At 41.3% G+C, this 24,948-nt stretch overlaps 1 protein-coding gene across 1 annotated transcript in view; it reads left to right on the top strand.

The window, feature by feature from the left end:
- Positions 1–24,948, top strand: part of stau2 (staufen double-stranded RNA binding protein 2) — a 99,078-nt gene that overhangs the window by 1,260 nt on the left and 72,870 nt on the right. The window contains exons 2-6 of the mRNA XM_080514759.1: positions 2,261–2,468; positions 2,800–2,930; positions 3,040–3,199; positions 5,715–5,850; positions 24,776–24,935. Of these exons, the coding sequence (XP_080370885.1) occupies positions 2,270–2,468; positions 2,800–2,930; positions 3,040–3,199; positions 5,715–5,850; positions 24,776–24,935 (786 nt within the window). The 5' untranslated portion in view covers positions 2,261–2,269. The remainder of the gene's footprint in view (positions 1–2,260; positions 2,469–2,799; positions 2,931–3,039; positions 3,200–5,714; positions 5,851–24,775; positions 24,936–24,948) is intronic.

The following is a 24,948-nucleotide window of genomic DNA, read 5'->3' as shown; positions in this document are numbered from 1 at the left end:
AAAACATTTGAGGAACTCTTAAAATTCTATCAACATTTTTTTTTTTTTTTTTTAGCCTGTTTATCAAGTTTCTGCATCATCATGTTGCTATAATTGGCTGTTAATGAGTTTCAGTGTTAAGTCTTATATTATTACTTTAATTTTGACAGAATCTCAAATATGCTTCACTTTTGTTAGAAAGATTTCAGTTGATGACTTTCTTTATAGCTTTTACAAGTTTATCCCCCGGGTTAGATTGGAACCTCCCGTGTGCCGGTGGGATATATATTTGACTCACTTGGTCGAGGGCCAGGGTGTCAAAATCCTTTTTCAGTGAACCTGCCAGAGAGCCAACACTGGCTTATTATATTAGCGTAAACAATGTCTCCTAGTATCAGATAATATCGATTCCATTTGTTTTGTATATCAGGAAATAGCCACAGATTTGCAAATGAGTTCTGCGGTTTTCAAGGCACAATTTAATGCAATGTTGACATCAAAAGTTATAATTGGTTCTCTAGTTGTACTTTATTGCATCTATCCTTCCAGGTAAAACTATGAATCACATGTATTTATTAGGGCCTTATAAAATCTGAACGTGGGTTGAGGAGTTCAGCTTTAGCATCTTTAGCAACCTTTTGCTCTTACCTCTTTGAGGCCTGAAAGGAATTTCCCTCATTTCCTTTCAACCGCACTGAAATAAAAACTCCAAATAACATTTTGGCAAGATGTTTGGACACAGTTTGGGCTTTATTTTTAATTAAATCCTTCCATTACATATTCCATCTTTCTGTATTGCTGATACATAACACATGGATGCATATTCAATTACTTATGTTTCTTAACTGCAGGCAGTAATTGCGTTCACATAAATATTACATGCATACCTAAAAGATGAAACCTAAATTCTGGCTGCTTTATGAGTAGTTTCAGCAGGCATCAGGTTCGATTGCATGACATTAGAAAAACAAATGTGAAAAAAAAAGGTTCTGAGGCTAAATTGAGTGCGTTGGAAGCATAAGGATAATATTTAAAGAACAAGTTAATTAATAACAAACAGTACATGGTTGGTAAGAGAGGACAGCGTTTTCTTGAATGTCAGCATTGCACATGAGCCGTCAGAAGTATTGTGGGTCTTTCTTAATGAAACTGCTTACTCAACACTCTCATTGGGATTTCACAAAAAGCCTCCTTGGTTAGGTGATTTTACGTTTGGTAATGTCAAACAACACTGTTGTATAGTAACAAGGTCACGCGAGGAAAGAAGCGTGAGTGAGGTTTCACATTGGTAGTGTTGACCGCTGGATTTGTATGAACAGTAACACATTAATAAAGGCTGTCCCAGGTGAGCGACGCCACAGGCCCACAAGTTTATGTTCATGTCTATGAAGCTGAATTTTACTTTTTTTTTTTCTTTCTTAGGGCCGTTGGGTTCACACTTGTGTTAAACGTTAACCTTCCTGCTCTTTTAACCTCACTTGAGTCACAAGTAAGAGAAGATCTGACTTCTATTATGTGTTAATGCAACTATCACAGGATTCCTCCTTTTTTTCTGCCGAGCTTGGCGGCAGTAACACGAGCAAATCTCCTTCAAATAAAGCCTCATTGTCTGGGTGTATTGGCTGCCAGTGGATCAGAATGCGAGATAGGCCCAGTGCTGCTCAGTCTGAAGTCTGTCCTCCACAATTTGTAGACAGAAATCTAACAGTGAAGAACTTTGAATAGTGCAAAGTGTTGAAAATGCAGATAATGGAATAGTGGAATATTCAGTTAAACTCATTTCTGTACAAGTTACCTTCACTATCTTAGGTGGTAAAAATGGGTACAAACTAACAGTGAAAGACAGCAGGTATCATTCTGCTTCACTGTCATCAAAACAGTAGATACATTACCAAAAAAGCACAAAAGCTGTTGTCCAGTTCCCAGCTGACTGCAGCAAAGATGCCATTAACGACTTTGAAAAAGATTAATGGACATTCATCATCAGGCTCCATTTGTCAAAAGCTTGTGTTGCTGGAGTAAGATAGACTCAATACTCATCTAGTGTCCTGGAGTAATATTGCATGCTTATATCAGTAAATATCCAAGCACCACATTTTTGACATCCAAAAACCGCCGCGTCTCCGGTCACCTGGGATCAGTTCCTGTACCCCGTGACCCAGAAATGGACCGAGCGGTAAAGAAGATGGAAAAATGTGACATGCTGAACTTTGAATACCATGACCAACACCTACAGTGGCCAGAGCGTTTCACTTTTCACACATTTGTCTTTGGGTTTCAGGAATAGAGCATGGCTCAAGTGAAAGTACAGACCTCAGCGCCCCTGGCTGGTCCTGGCCTCTCCCCCGGAGTTCCCCCGACGGCCATGGCCAGCCCAGGAACCCTGGGTCTGCAGCCCTCCGTCAATGGCACAGGCCCGGCCCCCACACCCGCCTGCCCTGCTCCTGCAGTCGGATATGGGGACGCCCCTGTGTCTGCCTCTCCACCAGGTAGGCCACCGTAGAACCGTCTCTGTGCAACAAGCAGGAATCTGTATTTTGCTTTGCGTGGAGTGAAGGGAGTTAATACGTTTTAATACCTTTGGTTTCATTGAAGTTGTAAATAAGATGCATTGTTTAAGTGTTATTGGCAATGTAGAGTTGTGCTCAAGACAAAGTCCTCCATCATCTGCTCTCCTTCAGGACCATTCATAATATATGAATATCTCATAGCCTGTCACTCAATAAAACTCTATAATTCACCATGTTAAGACACTATAATTATTAATGCATGCAGGTCTAACCCACAGCAATGCTCTTTATCTGCTGTGCTCTGTTATAGGCCCACCCCAGGAGAACATGGCAAACCCTAAAGAGAAAACTCCAATGTGTTTGGTGAATGAGTTAGCCCGTTTCAATAGGATCCAACCACAGTACAAGCTCCTCAATGAGAGAGGCCCAGCACATGCTAAGGTAAGCTCATTTGATCTACAAATCCATCTTGCCATATGGGCTCGCGATAGAAAACTGTCTTCGCTGTGGGGTAAAGTCCTCCCCCCACCCCCGGGTATCCCTGTTCCAGATCTTCACAGTGCAGCTGACTCTTGGGGAGCAGATGTGGGAGGCCGAGGGCACCAGCATTAAAAAGGCCCAACACTCCACAGCTGCCAAAGCCCTGGCTGAGAGTGTCCTTCCCAGGCCGGCGCCCCGCTCTCCTAAAGTTGACGTGAACAGCAATCCAGGTAACGGCTTCACAGACACCCGATTCAACATTTCACACAAATCTGTCTTTGTAAAGAATTAGCTGAACTTGGAGCCTCCTTAAGATTTTTTTTATTTTAATTTTTTATTTATATATTTTTTTATTATTCATGTCAGCTGCAGTGACATTTAATGATTCATACTTTAATATTAATCTTTAGCTCAGCGTTCGTACACCCTCCCAGTTCACCGCTGTTGTTTCAGATTCTCAGATGAAATGCTTGTAGTTTGACACCGGCATCATTGTTTTCCATACTGTGCCTGTCGAAATCAAACCTCCAAAAAATGAATAGAGCTCTGAATGCAAAAGTTTTCTTTAAATTAGTTTTACTTTAATATACGTTTTATGAAGTTGAAGCTTCTTTGTTGCCCTTTTTTTTCTTTCTTCTTCTTCGAGGAATTAAACTTTTCATTTCCACTCAAAAATGTCGAGGAAATACCAGTATCTTAAAGTACAAATACTTATCGTGGTTGAATAAAGATTTTGTATTTAAAATGCTGTGTCAGACCAGACTGCAGCTGCCAGGCAACATCAGGTAGGAATAAAAAGGCTTTTGTCAAGCTCACACATTTCTTCCGTACTTGTGTGTACTAACGTCGATCATTCGGTGTACGTTTTCACAGATCCTGTTCTCACAAATATCAACAACTTCGAACAGTGTGAATATGACGTTTGCTTTTTGTTTTTGCCTCATGTTTGATATAAGCGGTGGGGATAAAATTGGTATTTTTTTTGTCCATTTTAATGGAAAAAACATAAGAGAACATCATTTTGAAATCCTGTTTCAATCTAATGCAGCCCAGCCTGACGGCAGTAGCATAAAGTCCAATGTGAGCGTAGGAACTATGCAGAGGAAGTAAGAACTGTTCGGTGCGAGCTGCAACAATTGAAGGGGAAATAAAGAAGCTTTTCTGTGGTTTAGGATTTATTGCAAAGAAGCTCTGAGACATTAATAAATCATCTATCAAATGCAATTGTTGGGACGTTTGTGTTTTGTTTGATATAGTTTAATCAATAAAAGAAGTGTATCAAGTGAAGTCGGCATATCATCATCCGTTTGTAACTCTATAAGTCTCCACAAGTCTGGTTAAACTAATGCATTTTTTGTTGGGAACTGTGAAACTAATGACTTAAATGAAAAAGACAGCATTCGATCCAAAGGAAACATTCAGTGTGACAAAATGTCGTAATAACTATTTCATCAGATAACCTATATGATAGGTTGTTATTGTTTAACACAATCACCTCATACGACTTGTTCGCCCAGCTTTATAACCTACGCTTTATAACCTGTGCTGACAATGTAACCGTATTCTATTGCTCAGTGATTTTCAAATGTTTTGCAGTGTAACACTTTAGAAAACTTTCAGCTTTCTTTGACTACTACCATTATGACCATTTCAGAACACACAGATTCTTGTACTCGCACCAGTTTTAGAACCCAGAGATTTTAGTCCATGACCCACATACAGACCGGTGGTTGCATTTATTTCCACTTTGGAATGACATTTTCTGGCCAACTCTGAATGTATCCCTTTGTTTTTGTTCAAATTAAGACTTGACGTTTAATTTAATATTTGATTTTCTCTAATATAGATATGGACTATTTAAACGTTGCGTAATTTTAACAGTGCCTCCTTGTGCAAAATACTGGGACATTTATTACTCAATCTTCTCCATTCACAGGATGCTGCAGCCGCTAGCTCGCATGTATGTCTTCACAAAGCTTTCACTGCTGTATCACTCACTGATACACTGTTCTCACCAAAACACTGCCATTTCTACCCCCGCCTGATTGGGCCCTCTGGCAGGCCAGTTTTGGCCCCTGGGCTGGATGTGCTTATTTTAAAAGTAACAGGTTTTGCATTAAGACGCTTTAACACCTCACTTGTGCTATACTTGTTATCACAAAGTAAAGTGCGAGGAAGAAACATGGCCGTGCCTCATAATATCATCATGAAATTGATTAAACGTTTCACTATTTTGAATGGGGTTTTTTGCTTTATCTCCTTGCAGTACACTCAAACCACAGAATGGCTTCAAATTAGCCACGTTCTCAAAAAAAAGCCTTTAAAGACCATTTTAGTAACACTAACAGACATACTTTATGTTTTTACCGCTGATAAAAACTGCCGTACTGCTGCTGCATCTGGTGATTTTCTAGTAGTAGTGAAGCTCAGAGCCAGCGCTTAATGAGATTAAGAAAGTCTTCTGATAGATTATAGAACATCAGTAGGGAGCTGTGGGATTAGTAACATGGGAGGTAAGAATGATGGACAAATTTTGTCTGGATGTATTCACCTTCGTTTTCTCGTGTTTCATGTTGTCAAAGTGACAGCTTTTCTTTTCAAGTGTGTTGTTTTGGATCCCTTCCGGGAATGTCAGTGACTTCTGATATGCTAATGCACAATTTTACATATTTAACGTCATAGAAAATACCTGGTCCTGTTTTCTCCTGCGTTCTTAATGTTTTTTCTCTGCGTGTAACCACACAGGCAGTATAACACCGACAGTGGAGCTGAACGGTCTGGCCATGAAAAGAGGGGAACCAGCTATCTACAGGCCTTTGGATCCCAAGCCCATGCCCAACTACAGAGCCAATTACAACTTCAGAGGGATGTTTAACCAAAGGTGAGCTCGTCAAAACTCGATTATATAACTCTCATTGTTTTCTATGAGTTGTGCTTATTCTTAAGGGCACAAAGAAAACATCTGGCCGGATGTGTCCGGCCCGTTGAAGGTAGAGTTTGAATCCTCGCACACACATGCAAGTTTACACTGAAAGGCCCCAAACTGGTGACTGTGAGGTGAGAGTATTAACCCAACAGACACACCATCTGTGCTTAATTTATATTTGTGAAGGTTTATCCTACTGCAGGGATGTGAAAACTATTTTAAATGATAATGACATACATAAAAAATATGTGTGGGGGGTAGTTATATGTCACATATACTTCTAGTGAATGAAAACAAGTAGTAATAGGGAGACAAATTATGCTTGATAATTGCTGGGAGAGCGATTAAAAATGAGTCACAGTCCACACTTGGTGTGCAGGCCACAGTTCGGGTTCCCTTTGTCCCACAGTGAGACTATTTGAGCAGACTCAAATAGTTAGCGTTAGATGGTCTCTCAATCGGAAGGTTGCAGGTTCGATCTCCCAATATATCGAATTGTCCTTGTGCAAGACATTGAACCCCAAACTGCTACCAATGGATGGATTGAGCACTTTGACAACGGCTGCCTGCTTTAATATCTGAGTGCAAATGTGAATGGATGAGTGTGACCAATAATGTAAAGCACTTTAGGTACTGTGAAATCAGACGAAAAACAAATTGCATCATACTATTTTATGGCGTTTTATGGTGTTACCTGGATGAAAAAATACAATGGGGATCTAAATCCAGAGGCCTGGTTAAATGAACCTATTTGTGCTCCTGTGAACACGGTTGTTCTGAATGTCGTTGATAAAAACACAACTCCTCTCGGGTCCTTTCATAATCTTTGGAGTCGTTTCCAGTTGACGTCTTGAAGCCCTCCAGATGGCAGTGTTTCATCATTTTGAAAGTCCTACAGCAGAGCTCTGCAAAGGTGACTGAGCACCCATTTTGAAGCCTTTAAGTTGAGAATGTGGTGAATTGATATATAAAGTTATATACTTGTGGATTTCTGCCTTGTAATCTTACAGTTTCAGGACCAAGGTTTTATTGTTTTGGGGCATGATTTCAGGCATGTAGCAGAGTTGCTTGTATGCCTGTTTAGCTCCAACGTAAAGTTTGGCTCATTAAGGTATCGCGATGGTGAAAGTGTGTAAATTCTTTTCAAAATGTGGCTCAGTACTCAGGAATGGTCAGTGTTGCAGGTTGCAGCGTCGGGTGAATGAGTCTAGTCAGCAGACAGTCTAGCATCTGGCTCACATCTTCTACTATTTGATCCATGCAGGAACAAACAGGGGGGGTTAAAGATAAATGTCTTTGGGGTAAGGGAGAAAATCTGTTTTCCAGCATCTGTCTGTCAATGTCATATGTCACAGTGATGAGTTTCTAAGAGACAGGCCTTATCTGTTCCTCATGGTCTGTTTTGTTTTCTTTTGCCACTTTGTAGGTGAGACAGAAGACGGGTGGAGTGGGGGGGGGGGGGGGGGGGTGTCTTTGAGGATGTGAGTGAAAAGACACTCAAAAGACATAGCTTATTCCAAGGTCACTTATGTTTTCACGAGGTCGCTTTCTTTCGGTGTAGTCGAGCCCTTGATGGATGAAAGCGAGACCTTCCGAATATTAATTCTTTTAATCAGATGTCTGACTATGTGGCGGAGTGACAGGCCATATTCACAATCCATCACCTAAATGATGCTGCAGGGAAAGGAAGGTTTCCATATGCCCATGTCCTTACCTATTATGATGAATAAGAGTGATCCAGAGTCATGTTGATGGAAAATCTCACCATTAAAAGGGCAGCCTGGCTCTGATCCATCAGCGCTCTAATCACCTCCAAGACCAGTATTGATTCATTCAGAAAGTGCCCTGATGAGGAAAGACAGCGGTAATATGAAACGAGCATTTATCAGCGTCTTAATGAATCTTATTTATGGCCAAGGACCCGTGCATAATGCCTTACCACCTAAGACCATGTTTAAATCAGCGCTTCATCACTGTTTTTCTGCAGACGTGGCCGTGCCATTGTTCATGCTCGTCGAACAATGTGTGCAGCTCATCCATTCGGTCACCAAACTGCTCTGAAACGTGTGGAAATTCGGTCCAAATGATTAGCGAATGCGATCACCGACTCCGGAAAATATTTGGGTTATCGAGAAATCTGGTTACATCAACCGTTTTCACAGACAATCCCCAAACTCCCGTGTTATCGTTGGAACACCTGATTCCAGTGAGTCATACTGGGCTCCTCCGGTTTATCCACGGCGCTCCCAGCTCTCCTCCTGCTGCTCTCATCTCACGGGGGTGGGGGCGCCTGCATCCTGGATTCTGTCAGTGTCGGAATTTGGATAGGACTTTCCCTGTTTGAGCAAAGCCACCCACCGACTCGCAGTCCTCATTTGGTTATGACGGTAACATTTTGTCAGCTGGACGAACAGTGGGCCGGGAGACCGGGGGCGCGTAGCTCCGTGTCATTTCCTCCTGTGGTGATGTCCCGATACCAAACTGACCATTAAAGGCTTTTTTCAGTAGGAATCGGATTAGAAGAAATGGCGCCCAGTGTGGAAATGAATTACAGCAGGTGACTAATGGAACATTTGTTCTTTGTTCCATTAGCACACTAGATTATTCATTAGGTTTTGCTTATAATTCCAAACCCACGTGGAATTATTACCTAACCCTGCACTTCCCTGAGCTCTATGGAGCATTAATGTGGCTTCTAGCTTATTGTTGTGACGTGAAGGACGATAACGCTTCATGCATCAGCTCTTTTATTGACTTTGTGTCCGACTGCAACAAGCAGCTTTCTTTGAGAAGTTGGAATATTCTCATGGAGAAAGTCATACGTTGTTGTACTTCCTAATGCAAAAAGTGTAAATTATGTTGCTTCTATCAAATTTCAAAAATACATTTAATATGGTGATTTTATTACATTTTAGCTGTTCAGCCCTTTTCGAGTTTATTTTGTTATAAGTAGCTGTCTTAGACATTTTGAAGGTGTTTATAGCTATTTTTGGTTGTTTTTTTATGCAATTTGCGTTGTTTTAACTTTTTTATGTTTGCAGTTTTTAGTAGTTTCAGCTGTTTTACATTACTTACTACGTTCCTTTTTTTTTTTTTTAGCTGTTTCAACATAAATATTTTTGTTTCTCTTCACACATCGCATTTACAATTAAACCAGCATCCACTCGTGAAGGCAAATCAATCAGTCGGCGAATGAAACCGTTTTATACTGATTTGTATTTGATCATGGTGGCTGTATCAAGAACATCGTTTGTAAACTCAACATTTGTCACTTGAACTGAAAATTAAGAAAAACAATCTTTATTTAGGAACTCTTTTTATGAATGCTTCCGGGAGAGACTCCAGCGCCTCAGGTTGCAGACCTGTGACATAAGTTGTATTCCCATTTGTATCTTGGTCTGGGCCAAGGCTGAAAAAAGAGGAAAGTCCTTCCTGGGTTACAGTTTGATTTTGTCAGGAGAATTTCCTCGTATAAAAAACAAAAACCTCAAGGAGACAGAACACACAGGAGTCAGACTGAGAGCAATTTGAAAAAGTTTAAGACAATTTTATTACATTATTCTTGCAAGAAGAGACACTGTCACAGTACAACCTCTGCACGATTGTCCGGGAGTTTGTCTAACTCTGGAGTGAGGCAGTACATTCTTAAAGGCTGAATTGTTTTAAGTCTGCATTGAAGGACACCAAAAGTAGCACAGAGGTCCTAAGAGATCTGACACAGGTCACACAGATTACACATCATTCTTCATAAGACAAAACAAGATTTCTCGAAAAGGTTTACTGCTGTTGTGACGTTTGTCCCACAGTATTATTTTGACACAAGTTGTGTGTTTGGATAGAAGCAACACAGTTGCATGCTTGGCTTATTCAGAAGGGATAATTAGCAGGTCAAAACTTAGGAAATGTCTATAAGATATATAAATAAGTGGAAAAACAGCAGACATTCATTCAGTTCGCACGTGTTTTTTGATAAACTAGAAGATGTTGGTGTCTACAGTCTCCTCTTGTCTGTGCTATGTTCACACGTCGACTTCACTTCAATTGTACTGCACTGGAGGACTTTTGAAACTGTACCAAGATCTACTTTTCAAACCTACCAGGTCCACTGGCAATGGCAGCGTTCACACTTCAACAGATGGACGGGTTAGAGAATGTGAATGTGATTATTGGGCTCAGATGCTTCAACTGCAGCTTCAAGCAGCACGGCTCATTTTCACGCAAATGTTACAATGCAATAATATATTACTCTTGTTTTGCCATCTGGTGGTTGGAGGCCATTGATGCAGCCTTAAAACCAAATTTGCTTGTTAAACGTATGATGTTTTATATTAAAAATATCTTCAAACGCCGATAAAACCAAAGAATTAGGAAAAACTCGCATCCCAGACATTCGGGATAAACGTCGTCTTAGTCACTGACTCTGTGGCACTTCGGTGCTTAATTAGTAGCCCAATTGCGTGATCTGCCCACATGTTTTGACATTGCTATCACCACAGGCATTTCATGAGCTGTTCTCACCGTGGAGAGCTGTATATACTTCACCAGCGACTACTGTGCGCATGACAACCTAAAAATCTTTGTTATAATTAATTTACACGTTTAATCCTGCTTATGTAACCACAGTATTTTAGGATCTAAAACACCCACAAAAAAAAAAAATTTCAATAATGAGGAAATGATTAATTAAATCCCAAATGCTCATCTTTTCGTCAATCTCTGGATTAATGTAGCTCAGACCATGACTGTTGACTGAGGCACACAGAACGTTAAAGGCATTATAGCTGTCTTCCAGACTTACCTTGTAGCTATATAGCCATGCCCTTATAAAAATGAATGACATCTTTGCTTATATGAGGTGTGTGTGTGTGTGTGTGCGTGCGTGCGTGCATGTGTGTGTGTTGGATGGCAAGATTTATCCTTGAAAACTGAATACCCTTCTCTTGCCTTAAGGAAGGCAGCATAACGTCTGGCAGCAGCACAGACACAAAGAAGGTATACACAGGTGTACTTTGTCATCTCCATCTCTAATTGGGCCAACCGGCCCACTGAAAAGGCAATTCTGCCCATGAGCGCTTTTCTATTTTCAACATTTCCTCTCATCTCTTCTTATGTGGAGGTGTCAGATGTCCTCTGAGGTCTCGTACGACCGAATCAGGACACCGTGTGCCTTTTTTTTCTCTTTTTTTTCACATCAATTCAAACATTTCACAGTTGCGTTTCTTCTGATCTGTCTCCTCAGCTGATACCAAATGGAGCTGACAAGGTTCGAGACATACGTTTAGAAACATTCTATTTGAATAGTTTTCTCTTCACTCACGTGAAGAATGCATTTTGATATCCATTTTCTTAGATGGACTCTGAATTACCACGGACATCGCGCCAGGAACAAAGATTTGATGTCCTCATTGTTTAAGTGGGTGTACACACATAAAACTGTGTTTTATTGAGGAGAGCGGAGGACTGCAATGCAGGTCCCTCCTAAACAAATGCCCGGGGAGATTTATGCTCGACAGATTCAGTGACACAGAAGTCTGGTCCGTCCTTTGATCTCGCCCACCTCTGAGTGGAGTTTCATGTTTTCGAATCTCTTTTCGCCTCGGTGGGTCGGATTTAAAAACGGACCCAAGTTACATCAGCAGATGCACCGTTCGTAATGCTGTCAGTTTGGCAGTCAGGTGATTTAGTGGGCTTCGGCACAAGTGAGTATCTGTTCACACAAACACGCCACTCAAGTCCCTTCCCGGGAAATTGGTCACATGTTGTGCAGCTGTTGTTAAAGTGATTGGTCCTACCTGATGCGCAGTATCACCGCTTCACAGCAGACGACTGTCGAGAGAACGGGTTGGTGTGTCTGACTGTCATTAGAGAGTGCTTTTTTTTTTTCTTTTTTTTTTTTTCCTTCTTTTTTTCCCGGGCAGTAGACACCAGCGCTGCGTGATGCGCATCATAACATCTGCACCCATTGTTGGCGAGGATCATCACGGGTTGATGCACATTAACTCGTTAGGACACACCGCTGTCCTACTTTCCAGTGTTTATGTGCGGAAACTTTGCAGGGCGACTGCCGTTTCAGAGAAGGCCCTTCTTAACACGTGATGTCAAACTTTGCTCATAAGCGGCCTGCTCAAGGGTCCAGTCTGGCCAAGGGGGTTACCCTGGTAAGTGAAAGTCAAAAAATACAAAGAACAGATTAAGCTGTTTGCATTAAAAATCAATGGTGATCACTCCTTAGGTGGCATAAAAAGATTGTATAAGTTGTGCTACAAAAATACAAGAAATGTACTGAAATTAAGTTCTCACATTTTGATATTAAGACCCCGAGGTCAGGGGTGGCCAATTCTGGTCCCCGAGGGCTGCAGCCCTGCAGGTTTTCAATGTGTCCTCCCATCAACACAGCTGACAGCAATTAGTGGCTCGTCATCAAGCGTTCTGCAGAGCCTCATCATGAGAACTCGGGTGTGTTTGAGCAGGGGAACATCTAAAACATGCAGGGCTGCAGCTCTCACGGACCGGGATTGGCCACACCTGCCCCGAGATGATACAATTGAAAGTCAATCTACTCCTTCATGTATGTTCTGTGTGTGTGCTGAAGCGCTGCATCAAATCCTGACCGGATTGCAAACTGTTAAACCCAAACTCAAAGAAGGCAGAGGACACTTTATTCTCCGCTCCAAAAAAGACATAAAAAAAATCAATAAACCACTCATAATTGTTCTGTGAAACTTCATAATTGTTCTGTGAAACTGCTGAAAGCCTAAATATGTGACTGATATGGACGACCCTTCCGTGCTCATTTCTCAGTGTGATTTGTTACATTTCTTGGGAACTTACAGATGCATAACAAATTTAGAAATATCACTTGTGACCTTCGGGGGCAGAGTTAAGCAGTGTAGCCCATGTGACGCGAAAGGAATGAAGAAAACGACAGAAGTGACATTTCCTTCTCAGATACAAGCACACATGCTTGTTGTAGCAATTTTGAACCTGTTTCTTCGGCCTTTGGATTAGAAATGTCCTTTTGTAAAATCAACAATGCGCTCTGCTGGATGTATTGATTAACAGCCACAATAACGTACAGGATGCAAGGTGTATATGATTTATGTGCTTCAACCAAGCATTCTGGGCCTTTAGTTGAACTACATCCACAGCTCAACAGGGGAGCAATAATGCTGCAGTTAATGCATGAAAACATTCAACCAGAGAAACACTGTAGAATTCAGATGATTCGGCTGAGTTACCAAATAAAACTTAAAGATGAATCACTTTTCCTTACAACAAAATTCCAAGACTAAAAGCAGGCTACTAATAGAGAACGTGGTTGTTGGATAGTTCAGTGTCTTTTGCGCTAAAAATCACTGTTGAAATGAGAAAACAATGTAATTTACACATATGTTTCTGGTAAAAATGAAACGCGTTTTAGATTCAGCACCTCTTGCTTTCTTCCCCTTCCCTTATTCACATGCCTCTGTGGTAAAACAAACCTTTACTCCTACGGTATATTGATTTGTGACATCTTCAGTACTTTAAGGAAACAGCACCAAGGAGACATAATCACGCTTTTGTCACTCTCAAGGTGTTCATAGGTGCACTTTTGTAATTTCCTGTAAGTCAGTGTTTATTAAAAGAAAAGACATGGCAGTCAATCTTTAAAAATTGAGAAATTTTAAAAGAGAACAGACGACAACAAAATTGTGTTAAAGTCTGTTATAATGGAAGACTGAACTGGCTTTTAGAGACACTTTCGTTTGACTTCAGTTCTTGTAACAAAAAAAACAAAAAAAAAGAGCACAGGTTCCAATTTCTGGGAAAACACAGATTTTAATCGCATTTTGACCTCTGTTCCCATCACAATCACTCTGCTGAGGTTGGAGGAGTCACTGGAAGATGTTACAAGTATAATAGCATCACCAAGTGCACTACTAATTTATGCTTTGTTTACTTTGCAATAAATCAAGCGCACAGTTGACAGAGAGCTGGAATATGCTTTTGAGACCTGTCATCTCGCATAGTTTTTTATTTTCTTCGGCGCAGGGGGAGTCAAAACAGAGTTTACTTTGTGAAGCGATGCTGCATTTCTTCTTTGGTGGTCCCACCGTTTAAGAACTTGCAAGGAAAGTGTGGAATCAGTGCAACCGATATGGGTTCACGATTATGCACCGTAATGCTGGAGAAATCCATTTTTTTTTAGGCCAAACGCTCCTATTTTTGAGCACATTGAGTTGGGAGAGAATATGGAAATTAGCTTGCATATTTAAATGAATGTGTGCATTGATGTGCACTGCAAGAGAGGAGAAAAATAGAAAGGCAGTGTGTTCAGCACCATGTTATCTCTTCATGAACAAACCAGGTAGCCTGGTGACAAATCATGAAATTAGTTAATCTGGTTGAATTACGGTATTCCCTGGGTGTAATCTTTCACCCCGGACTCCTCAGCTTTCTCCCATAAACATGTGCATTAAATTGACGAGCAACTAGAAATTGGCCCGTTGGTGTGAATGTGTGTGTGTGTGTGTGTGTGGTGGTCTCCCTGTGTTTTCCTTGTGATAATCTCCCACTCTTTCCAGGGTGTAAGTTTGACCAAGCAGGTGTAGAAAGAAGACGGATGTATGTGGGGGGGGGGATCTCAAAAATATAGATTGTACTAGAAAAACATGCATATGCCAAATTTCTGATTCATATTCGTATTGTAATTTTTACTAAATCGGCAGAGTGAAACTCATTTATCTCAACTGACACAATTTAAATAATGGCCTCAAATGTTTCCCTTTGTTCTTTTGAATCTCAATTTTTAATACTTTTCTTATAAAAGAGGGATGTCAAACATAAGGTCTGTGGATCAAATGGGGCCTACAAGAGGCTCAAATGTGGCCTGCCAAAAAAAACAAGCAAATTGGAAAAATTTCAAAGAAAATATCGATTTTTATCACAAGTTTCTTACAAAACAAAGCATTGAGGCCCGAGCTGAGATATCGGGGATGCTGCCATGAAAATTCTCGAAACTAGCTATGGAACTAGCCTGGGCCATGCTGTCAGTGTGAGTTTGTTAAAACTTACATAATGCAGCAGCTATAGGAGAAGGTTGTTTTGGACCTTTCACTGTATTATGCACCTGAAGGTTTCATTAAGATTTCAGCAATTGTTCGTTTTTGCAAAAATATCAGCATTTGTGGCAAATGTTCGTAAAAACCTTTCACTTCTCAGGGTTGCAAAAGCCTTCAGCATATATATGTTTTGATGCTGATGTCACTTTGCTATCAATAAGTTATCTGCCTTTCTCTGCTGCGTCACGTCTCAGATGTACGTGTCGTGAGCTCTCCGCTCCTCACTAATGTGATCACCAGCAAATAAATCAGGGAAAGTTAGACAACGGACTAATTTGGTCGAAACATCAAACACTTTTTCTGAATTAGGTGATACAATAAGCTGCATAAAAATAAATGCAGTTATAATGTGTTGCATCGACTAGAAAAAGAAAGAGCATTTCTTTGGCGCAGGAGGATTATTATCCTTAACAAAGCAATTAGTTTCTCCCTCTTAATGACAATGAACATAAAACAGCAGGTCACGTTGGAATATTCTTAATGAGGACAGAAGGCTCTGATTTTAGTCTGATCCTCAGCCAGCCATTCCTCTCAGTCAGCCAAGTCTGAACAGTTGGCACCGAAAGGGCACGGGGGTTAGGAAGTGTTTTTTTTTTTTGCTGTGTCACATAAATGCACACATGGTGTAATTGGTTCGCACACATTGGCAAGTCTTCTATTAGTCCCCGATCTTTATCTCAGCTTAAGTAGTCAGATTTATTCACGCGATGCCTGTTTTCAGTCAGATAATTACAGAATAGACGATTTTCCAGTGGTTGCTTTTATGACTAGCCTAATGGAAGCAAGCTTTAGTTTTATACCCAAGCCTATTAGGGTTTTTTTTTTTTTTTTGGTATGCTACCTGTCAGCTCCAGTACTGCCAGTCTAACGTGTCTGGAAACGACACTGGTTGCACCACTGTGGTTCAGCAGCAAAGCGGTGAAGGAAACCCATGCAGGCAGAGCCGGGACTTATCGTGAGCCAGGCCTTGGAAGGAGGGCACCGAAACGGCGCACTGATTACAGAGCTTGCACAAAGAAAGCTTTAATCCCTTGAAAGGGGGGGTGAGGTGGGGGGTGGGGGGGAAATTAAAACCACAACAAACAGGTACTGCAATGAATGCTGTCAATTTGGACAATTTAATTAGAACAGGTTATGGAAGCTTTGTTTTATGTACCGGGTCTGTCTGTTATTCTTGGGTAATATCTGTTGTCAGTGAAGGCAGCGGTTTGAGCGGTCCGCACGAGGCACCGGCTGTCTGAGACACAGCGACATGCTCCGCTGAGGGAAGGTGAGGGAGGATATAGATTGCTCCCACAGTGAACTTTAATGAAAACCTACACAGTTGAAAGAATATTTGTGATGAGTTCAAGCCTCCGGTGACCTTTTGTACAAATTGATTTCAAGTCACTTCTGAGCACTTTACACCCGACTTGAGTTTTCGCACAGAAGTGTTACCGTGCAATTTCTCAACAGTTTACACGACCACGACAACCATTTTTACGCGGCCAAAAGAACGTCTGATTGAATAAGGCTATTTTTGGCTTCTCGGAAACCACTACTCATCTGTCACACACACACACACACACACACACACACACACACACACACACACACACACACACACACACACACACACACACACACACACACACACACACACACACACACACACACACACACACACACACACACACACACACACACACACACACACACACACACACACACACACAGCTTGTCTTTATCCCCCTGAGTCTCTGTTGGGACTCCCCAACACCTCTTTACATGTTTCGACTCTCCTGTAAACTGTCAAAACCACAGTCATCTAAGGACGAGGCTTGCAAAAAAAACCTCCAGCTAAACTAAAGTTCCTGTATAAATGCACTTTGATAGTTTATTATTGTTACTCATGAGTCACATATTTGAGTGAGATTATTAACCACGGGGTGTTTATGGTTTGTACTACAAAGGTGTGTTGGTGATGGACATGAGCATCATGAATACAATCTCACTTTTTCAAGAATAAGGTTTTGTTGTTCGTTAAAAAAAACAAAACAGTATGAAGCCCTGTTTGCAGAAATCCAATCGTGAGAGATGTGAGTACACAAGTAGAAACAGCACCTTGGAAACATGTCTCACGTATTCACTTTGCCCCTCTTTATGGCCTCACCGCGTTGCCTGCGTAGATATGACTTCAGCCATTGGAGAACAAGGGATGTCCCTTGGAACTTAATCATAGTAATGAAAATATTATCACGCCCATGTTTACACAACGTTTCTTTTCTTTTTTTTTGAGAAAACAGAAAACTTTAGTTGCGTTGCCAGTGTCCCTTCATAACATGCAATGGTGCTCGGAGCCACTAAAGACAGAACTTTTTGAAAATGCTCCATATCCGTGCAGACTGAGGAAAACACCACTTTTTTTTGAAACGCCTGTACTTGCGTGCACGCTACGGCCGTGCTAAATAGTTCGATGAGTAAATGGACAATAACAACAACGGCGGCTTCCAGAGCGGCATGACTTCCAAGTCCATATTCTCCCGGGGCTTGTTACGTTTACAGTTGAGTCAATAGTAATAGCATTGAGGTAGTATCGACAACACAGCCATACTTCAATCCCTCTTTTAGTTTTCCTGATAAAAGTTCTGTCAGTCTGTTCTGATGGAAAAAAATAAACACCCCAGCTTGTTGCAGTTTTGTCGCTGGTTGCATGACAGTTAAACAGTGCCTTGTTGACAGACAAAACACTCGCCACTAATACCCTACTAATATTTCTGGTGCTGACTTGTGAGGGGGTCGACGTTTCATTGTTTGGTCAACAAGTTGTGCTCAGCCCCACACAAAACATCAACCACAGCAAGATTGAATTTGGGCAATGCTTCCCAGAGCTTCAGTTCATACAAAAGTGACTCATAATGGGTGATTTATACCCTGGCGATGCCACCAGAGGTTGTGGTAAATTAACCCCTGCCCCGTCACACCACACTGTGCCGTAATACTAAGAATCTGCTGGAACAACTTCACGCTTTGTTTCTCCAAATCAGCATCTAACCAAGAGCTTAATGAAACAGATTATTTCCAAATAATACTTTGTATTATTGCATTCCATGTCAGTGAATCGGTACAATGCCATATGTGGTGGTAACAGACAGAACAATCAAATGAAAAATACCCCAAAACATAAAATCTGCAGCTGGTTTATCTTTGATACTTTTCAATGGCCAGGATCACTATATTCCTGCGTGTATTTTGCTGTGTATGTTCATTTACTGCTTGTTTGCCACGGTATCAGTTTTAGATTTAATTGATGTCGATCACGTATCAATAATGAGTTTAAAATTATCGTTTCAAAGTAGCTTTTACTGTTTTAACACACCTGCATTAGTCAGTAACTGAGATACTACTGTTTTCCCCCAGTACAGGAGCACATGGCGATTGCAGCGGCCACATTGTTTTTGTAAATTGAGCATTTTCGAGCAGAGTACTGTTTGGTTGCAATCTTCAATGCATGCGGGTAGAGGCAGCTGAAGTCATGCCCTCAAATGCACGCGTGAACTGTGCCAAACTAGAAGAAGGTGTACAATCCCTTGATTTTTCTGCATTATTGGATTTTGACAAACTCGGCTAAGGCTTTATCAGGGTTTCAAACAAAAAAATAGGATATTTGAGCAACAGGAGGAGATCTGGGACGCTCAAGTCCATGTGAATTTCTGAATTTGTCTTCTTGGGACAAAGAGGGAATTTAAATCTTACTAAATTACAGCAATTGAAATAAAAACAACGTGACCACAATTTTCCTTTTGTGTGTTTCATCTACAAGTAGCGTTTGGAGCCAAAAGGATTTTTGAACCACTTCTACATCACATCGGATCAGTTTCACCCGTGTGGGCTCGTGGTTTGTAACTTCAGATAGGGTCCAAAGAATTAAGAATACACCCCCACAACACAATGACAGTTGGCGTTGTGAGGGCCGTGTTTACTTGACTACATGGGCTGTTTTCTCAAAGTACTATTTATTTTCTACATGAGCAATTGCGTGAGGCTGAAGGGAAGGAGTGCGTTCACTGGTGGACAAAGAGAATGAAGTATGGAAGTTGGGAGGGAGCGAAAACAAGGAAAAGTCTGGCAAGAGATTGGAAGAAAATGCAGCTGTTGGATGAGTAGGTTGGTCCAAGTTTTTGTATGTTTTTTCTTTTTTTTTTTTGTTTGTTTTGTTTTGTTTATTTTGTTTTATTCCCCAGATCTCTTGTCGCCTTTTTGCTCACAATACAGTCTGATCCACATTACAAAGCGCTGTGTGTGTGCGCAACTGTGGTTTCATGCATTGTACAGCTATTTATATTTGCCTGTGTGCTCAAGTAGATGTGTTGGTGGTCAAGCTCAGTGATGCTGGAGCACAAGTAGGTCAGTCCACTCCCTCTTTCATATGTGGTTATTTATCTGTGTGTGGTTGGTCCCCTTTCTCCTTTCTGCTGGATAGCAAACTATTTGTTTGTTTGTTTTTTCTCGTTGCAAAATCCATCAAGGATGCTGTTATTACTTAAATGCTTCTATCGGGTTAAACCAGATACAGGCAACTGGTGCCCCACAGGCCACGTGATGCCCCCATCCGCAACCTTTCCAAATGTCTGGTTTCACTATTGTAAACACATTGGAAATAGTTATCTATTGACATTTGTGTTTCGAGGTGAGGATATTATATACATGCATGTTGAGTCAAATTAAAGACATATATTTTGACATGTTCTTTAGCTATGAACATTTATGATATTTCGAAGATTTGAATGGTTGCCTAAGGTGTTTCCCCACCCAAAGCATAAATCCACAAACAAGCTGAAAGGTTGAATGAGTAGAAGTGCACTTATACCTGTGCATGTCCAATCATTTTTACTCAACTAGTGTATTCTGAGGTAGTGGAACTCTAATCTCAGGAGATAATCTTTTGGTCTGTTTGAACCACTCTCCTCCATCTTCTGTCTTCAACATGGCGTTTCCGCATGTGAGAGTGCACCTGTATGCAGTTTTCACATTGTTCCGATTAAACCCTACAGACCGTTTCCAAGCAATTATGCAATACTTGCTTAATCTATTCGAGAGTCAAGGAAGATTAGAGACTATCCCAGCCAGCACAAGGCAAAGAGCAGTTCTTCAATAATCCTAAGACAAAGACATACACTCACATTGACAGACAATTGAGAGTCGTCAGTGAGTCACCAGGTAGCAGAGTGGAGCAAGGCACAGTCAGGACATGCAGGTTATCACCAGGAATCAGGGCTGAACGATACATCACAAATTGATCATCGTCACAATGTCAGCATCCATAATATACATACCACATACCATATAAATATATATTACGTTTCTGTGCAGTGATCTGCAAATTCGAAATTAGCCATTTTTAAATGTGAAAAAGAAAAGTGTGATTAATTTTGATTGAATGACAAAAAATTTATAATTACATTAAGATTGTAGTCCATTGACAGGTGTAATTTACTCATATCTGGTAGCCACATTGGAGAAAGCAGGAGCACAAAAACCATGAAAAATGGTAAAAAAACAAACAAAGAAAAACAGCAAAGTGAATAAGTGCTTCTTCAGATAACGTTCAGACAACAGCGTAGCTTTCGTAGCGTTTTTGGGTGTCCATTTACACGACAACGGTGCTTGATGCCACCGAAAACATAACTTTTTGAAAGCAGTTCCCGAAGGGGAAAAAACTTCTTTAAAAAATTGTACTTGCCATTGTTATTGTTTTTTTTAACTTATTGTTCTCTGCGCACATGTGTTTGTAGTTTCATTATAAAAACAAGCAACAGCGCCAACTTGTGGTCTGGTATGCTCGCTCCATAACTTTCCGTGTTTCTGCCATTTCTGTGCAAAAGCAGAGCTGTTCTGAAACGAAAAAGCCAAGATGATGCACTTCGACTTTTTCCTACGCTGTACATACACCGTGAAGTATATTTCAGCTTCTCCCAGTTAAAAACACCAAAGAAAGGTGGTGAAATACAATATGTGTCCATGTGTCAAAAGTTGTGGTCTTTAACACTTCACAAGGCAGATTAAGAGCTTTGGAGGCAAAAGAAAAGATAACCAGCCTTAAAACCTTGATCACTTTGTCCAAATGTGGAACCAAAAACCTCGTTTCTGGCCTCTTGTGCTTTTAAAACCAACCAATCATCGTTCTGACTGGGGGGGAAAAAAAACAAAACTGCAATTCATACAAAATATTGCTTTTAATTCTGCTCTTCTCACCAGCTGTGTCCTATTTACTTTTTTTTTTCACTCCTCTCAGCAAAGTGAAAGATGTTTTTTTTTTTTTTTTTTTAATTCTGGAGTGCAATTTTTTTTTCCTTCGTAAATCAAGTTTTTTTCGTTACTCTGAAGAACAAAATGTGTACATGTAATGCGCATAATCAAAAGTACCCATCAGCTTAGAACAACCAAAGCAACAGCAAGACTTCACAGCTCGTTCAAAGTCTGTCAGCACAGCATCGACCTCAGACACATTTACCAAACTATACAAAGAGGCAATGACACAAATCCACACGACACATTTCAAGTCACTGTGATGCCGATGGACGTAAGCACCGGGGGGAAACAGATTGGCGAACTGTGGAAACTGGTGGGGGTGTGTCTGATGCCATGAATGCAAAGAAGCTACAAAACAATCACAAAGTCAAACCAGAGGATGAGAAGTGAAGCTGTTCAGTTGGGAAACAAGGATATAACATACAGTACTATGCAGTTTGTGTGTGTGTGTGTGTGTTTTTTTTTTTTACGCATGCATCTTGCAGCTTTTTCAACCTTTGAAGGAAATAGTTTCCAGCTGAAATGTCACCCTATCGTTTAAAGATGTAATTGCAACGCCAAATCCCCCCGTTTCCCCCAGTATGACTGTGTGTGTGGGCTCCAACACGTCTTTGAATGTCTCTCTCGCTCCGTGCGCTTTATGCATGTCTTTAAACGATTACGATGAAATGGTTACCTACACAGGCCACATTAAAGAGCGCTCCGGGGAAGGTTCTGGCTTTAAAGTCAAATTGATTACTCACTTCTAAACGCTGATGATTTATCATTTGATTGAGTTGCGGCGTCAGTTGTTTATCTTGCTTGAGTCATGCCGAGCGTGCACATGCAAACGCTTACATCATGCAGACAGACTTCTTTTTTTTTTTCTTTCTCCCCCCCCCTTCCCCCTTAGAGCAGTCTGCGCTCCCGCCCCACAGGTGTCCCGGTTCAATTCCCTCTCCGCAGGCCTAATGATAATAATAATAATAAAAATAAAGACTGACAACACAGCACAGGGCGAGCGAGCTCGCGTATGCTGATTTCCACACTGGCTGCGGAACACAAGCGATCTGTGATGTTGATGTGCGTACGTGTGCTCGCCTGTGTTCTTGGCTTGCTTTCTTGTGTGTAAGCCACTACTTTCCCACGTTGCAGAGTCGGGTCTCCCACCAGCCTCCCTCCACGTCCTGCTCCTGCTTTCTCTTCTCTCTCTCCCTCTCTCTCTCTCTCTCTCTCTCTCTCTCTCTCTCTCTCTCTCTCTCTCGCCCTCCCTCTCTCTGCACCTGTACTCAGCGCTCCAGCCCCAGCTGCTCTCATCTCGGCTCAGCGCTGTTGGCCGGAGCCCATGTTGCACTTGGCATGTCCTCTGAGACCCTGGGGCCACACTTGACGTGCAAGGGCCAGGCAGGCCCCCGCCCAGAGAAGGCTCCCGTGGCCAGGAGTTTGAGAGCAGACGGATGAGAGGAGGGCTGTGGGCTGGAGAAAGGCCGGCAGGAATTCTGGGAGTAATACGCTGACTCATTGTTAGGCCTGCTGAGCAAGACAGTGTGGAAAGACAGAGGTAGAACTCGGAGCAGTGGAATTAATTACTTGAAATAATTATTAAATCTGGGCTTTTTGGCGGATTTGTCCAGATTTATCCTGTGTTAGCCTCTCAATTTTTATTGAGCGCTCCAATCTTTCATTTATGACCAAAAACGGATGACTTTGTACTCCTGGTGAAGTCAGCTGGACTTATTCATGAGGAGTGATCAGCGACTATACTGTATGTTAAGCTGAATGAGACAAGGAGACATTTCTCTTTGTCTTCTGCAAAGTTATTTTTAGTGCTGCAGTTAGAAATTAAAGCTACTTTCTCAACAGGCTAGACCAAAAAAACAGAGATTTAAACCCCACATAAATCTACAAACTGGTCATGTAACAATAGTGAAACTCATCCAATTAACTCTATAGATACTTTGATTCATGGTAAGTCAAAACTTTTTGCTGAACTCTGGATTTCCCCTTTTGTGACTGCAAGGATCCTAAAAAATACTGATGAAAGCTTAACAGAGGGTTTTACTGTTGAGAGTCAGACTCTTCTTTATAAGATTGGGCAATGTTCTTGCACATGTGCAGAAGAAGTATTTGCTCTGGCCGCATTAGCAGCATTTTCAAAAAGTTGTACTTTCCTTTGCACAGAGACGGGAGTCAGAACATTTTTGAAAAGTTCCACCTTGGGAGCCATTTTCAAAAAGATGTAGTTTCAGTGGCTCCAAACACTGTTGTGTAAACGGGGCCTTATAGTTTCCTTGTTTCATGATCGTAATTTAAATTAATTCCAACTGCATCACATTGAGTTTTTATGAAAACAGAATAATCAAAGTAAAAGAAAGCCTCCCCCTTCTGGTTTCATTGTAAATTAAGCCATATTTTTACTTTTACACCGAGTAAACTTGTTTTTTTTCAGGGCATTAGCATGTGGACATTAGCTTTTGTTTTGAAAATGCATAAGGGAGTGTTTGTAAATTTCAGGTGTAATAAGTGCTTCAGCTAATCTTCATTTAAACGTGTGCGTGTGTGTAATTTGTTGTGGAAAGAGCCACAAAGTGTTTGCACGTTTTTCCTGCCCTACAATTTAAAACCTCGTCAGATTCTCCAAATTCCCACACAGCAGCTTGCCACGGTGCCAAGTAATATTTTGCGGTATAGGAATGTATACGTACAGAAAGGGGATGCGCGCGTATTTGGAACGCTTGTTTTCATTTTCTTCCAACAGGTCGTGAAGTAAACGACGACACAGACTCTCATTAAAAAGCTCAGCGTCAAACTTGAAGAGGTTGAATACAGTTTGAAAAGCCGACGCTAGTCGGAAAACATTTCCATAAATCTCAGCTGCTGCTGTCCATTTGTGTCGACCACATATGGCGGCTGTATGTCATTGTGAATATAAGTGTATATTGGCAGAGAGTGAAGCTGACAGGGTGACGGATATTAAAAACTTTGCATTTCTCTCTTCTCTTATTAGTTTTCCCACTATTCCTCTTTCCTTGTCCACAGTCCAGCAGACATTCTCAGCCCTTCTCCTACTGACCCAGGAGGGGGTATCACACACGCAGACCTCTAAATCTGCCGGGTGACAGCTCAGTCCCGCTCTGTCAGGGCCCAAAGAAAGGGAGTATAATCTATGTTTGAGGCAGGAAGAAAGAGGAGAGGATATATGTGCCTGTGCTTTGTTTTGCATCCCTGAGTGGAGATTCAATAGCAAGGCATTACTCAAGCGGTCGGCCAACAGGCTATTGTGTAGTAATTGACCCTGATGAAGTGGTGGGCCTTTTAATTTGGGAACGGTCTAAATGGCATGAATTTATAACTTGGCTCATAATGTTAGAGCCTCCCTCTTCTCTTGTTTTTTTTTTTTTTTTTTTGGTCCTTTTTCCGCTTCGAATTAATTCTGAAGTATATTGATTTGTGCCATTGAAGTTTTGTGGTAAACAGCCCCTTCTCTGCTTTGTTGTTGTTTATTCCAGGTACCATTTTCCTGTTCCTAAGACCTTCTATGTGCAGCTTTCTGTCGGGAGTCATGAGTTTATTGGCGAGGGACGCACCCGCCAAGCAGCCCGGCACCACGCTGCCATGCAGGCCCTGCAAGCCCTGCGCAATGAACCCATCCCAGAGCGGCCACCACAGGTAAACGCTCACA

Source organism: Blennius ocellaris (genome assembly GCF_963422515.1).
Source record: "Blennius ocellaris genome assembly, chromosome: 19".
NCBI classification, from domain to species: Eukaryota; Metazoa; Chordata; class Actinopteri; order Blenniiformes; family Blenniidae; genus Blennius; species Blennius ocellaris.
This window is presented reverse-complemented; position numbering and strand designations above follow the sequence as displayed.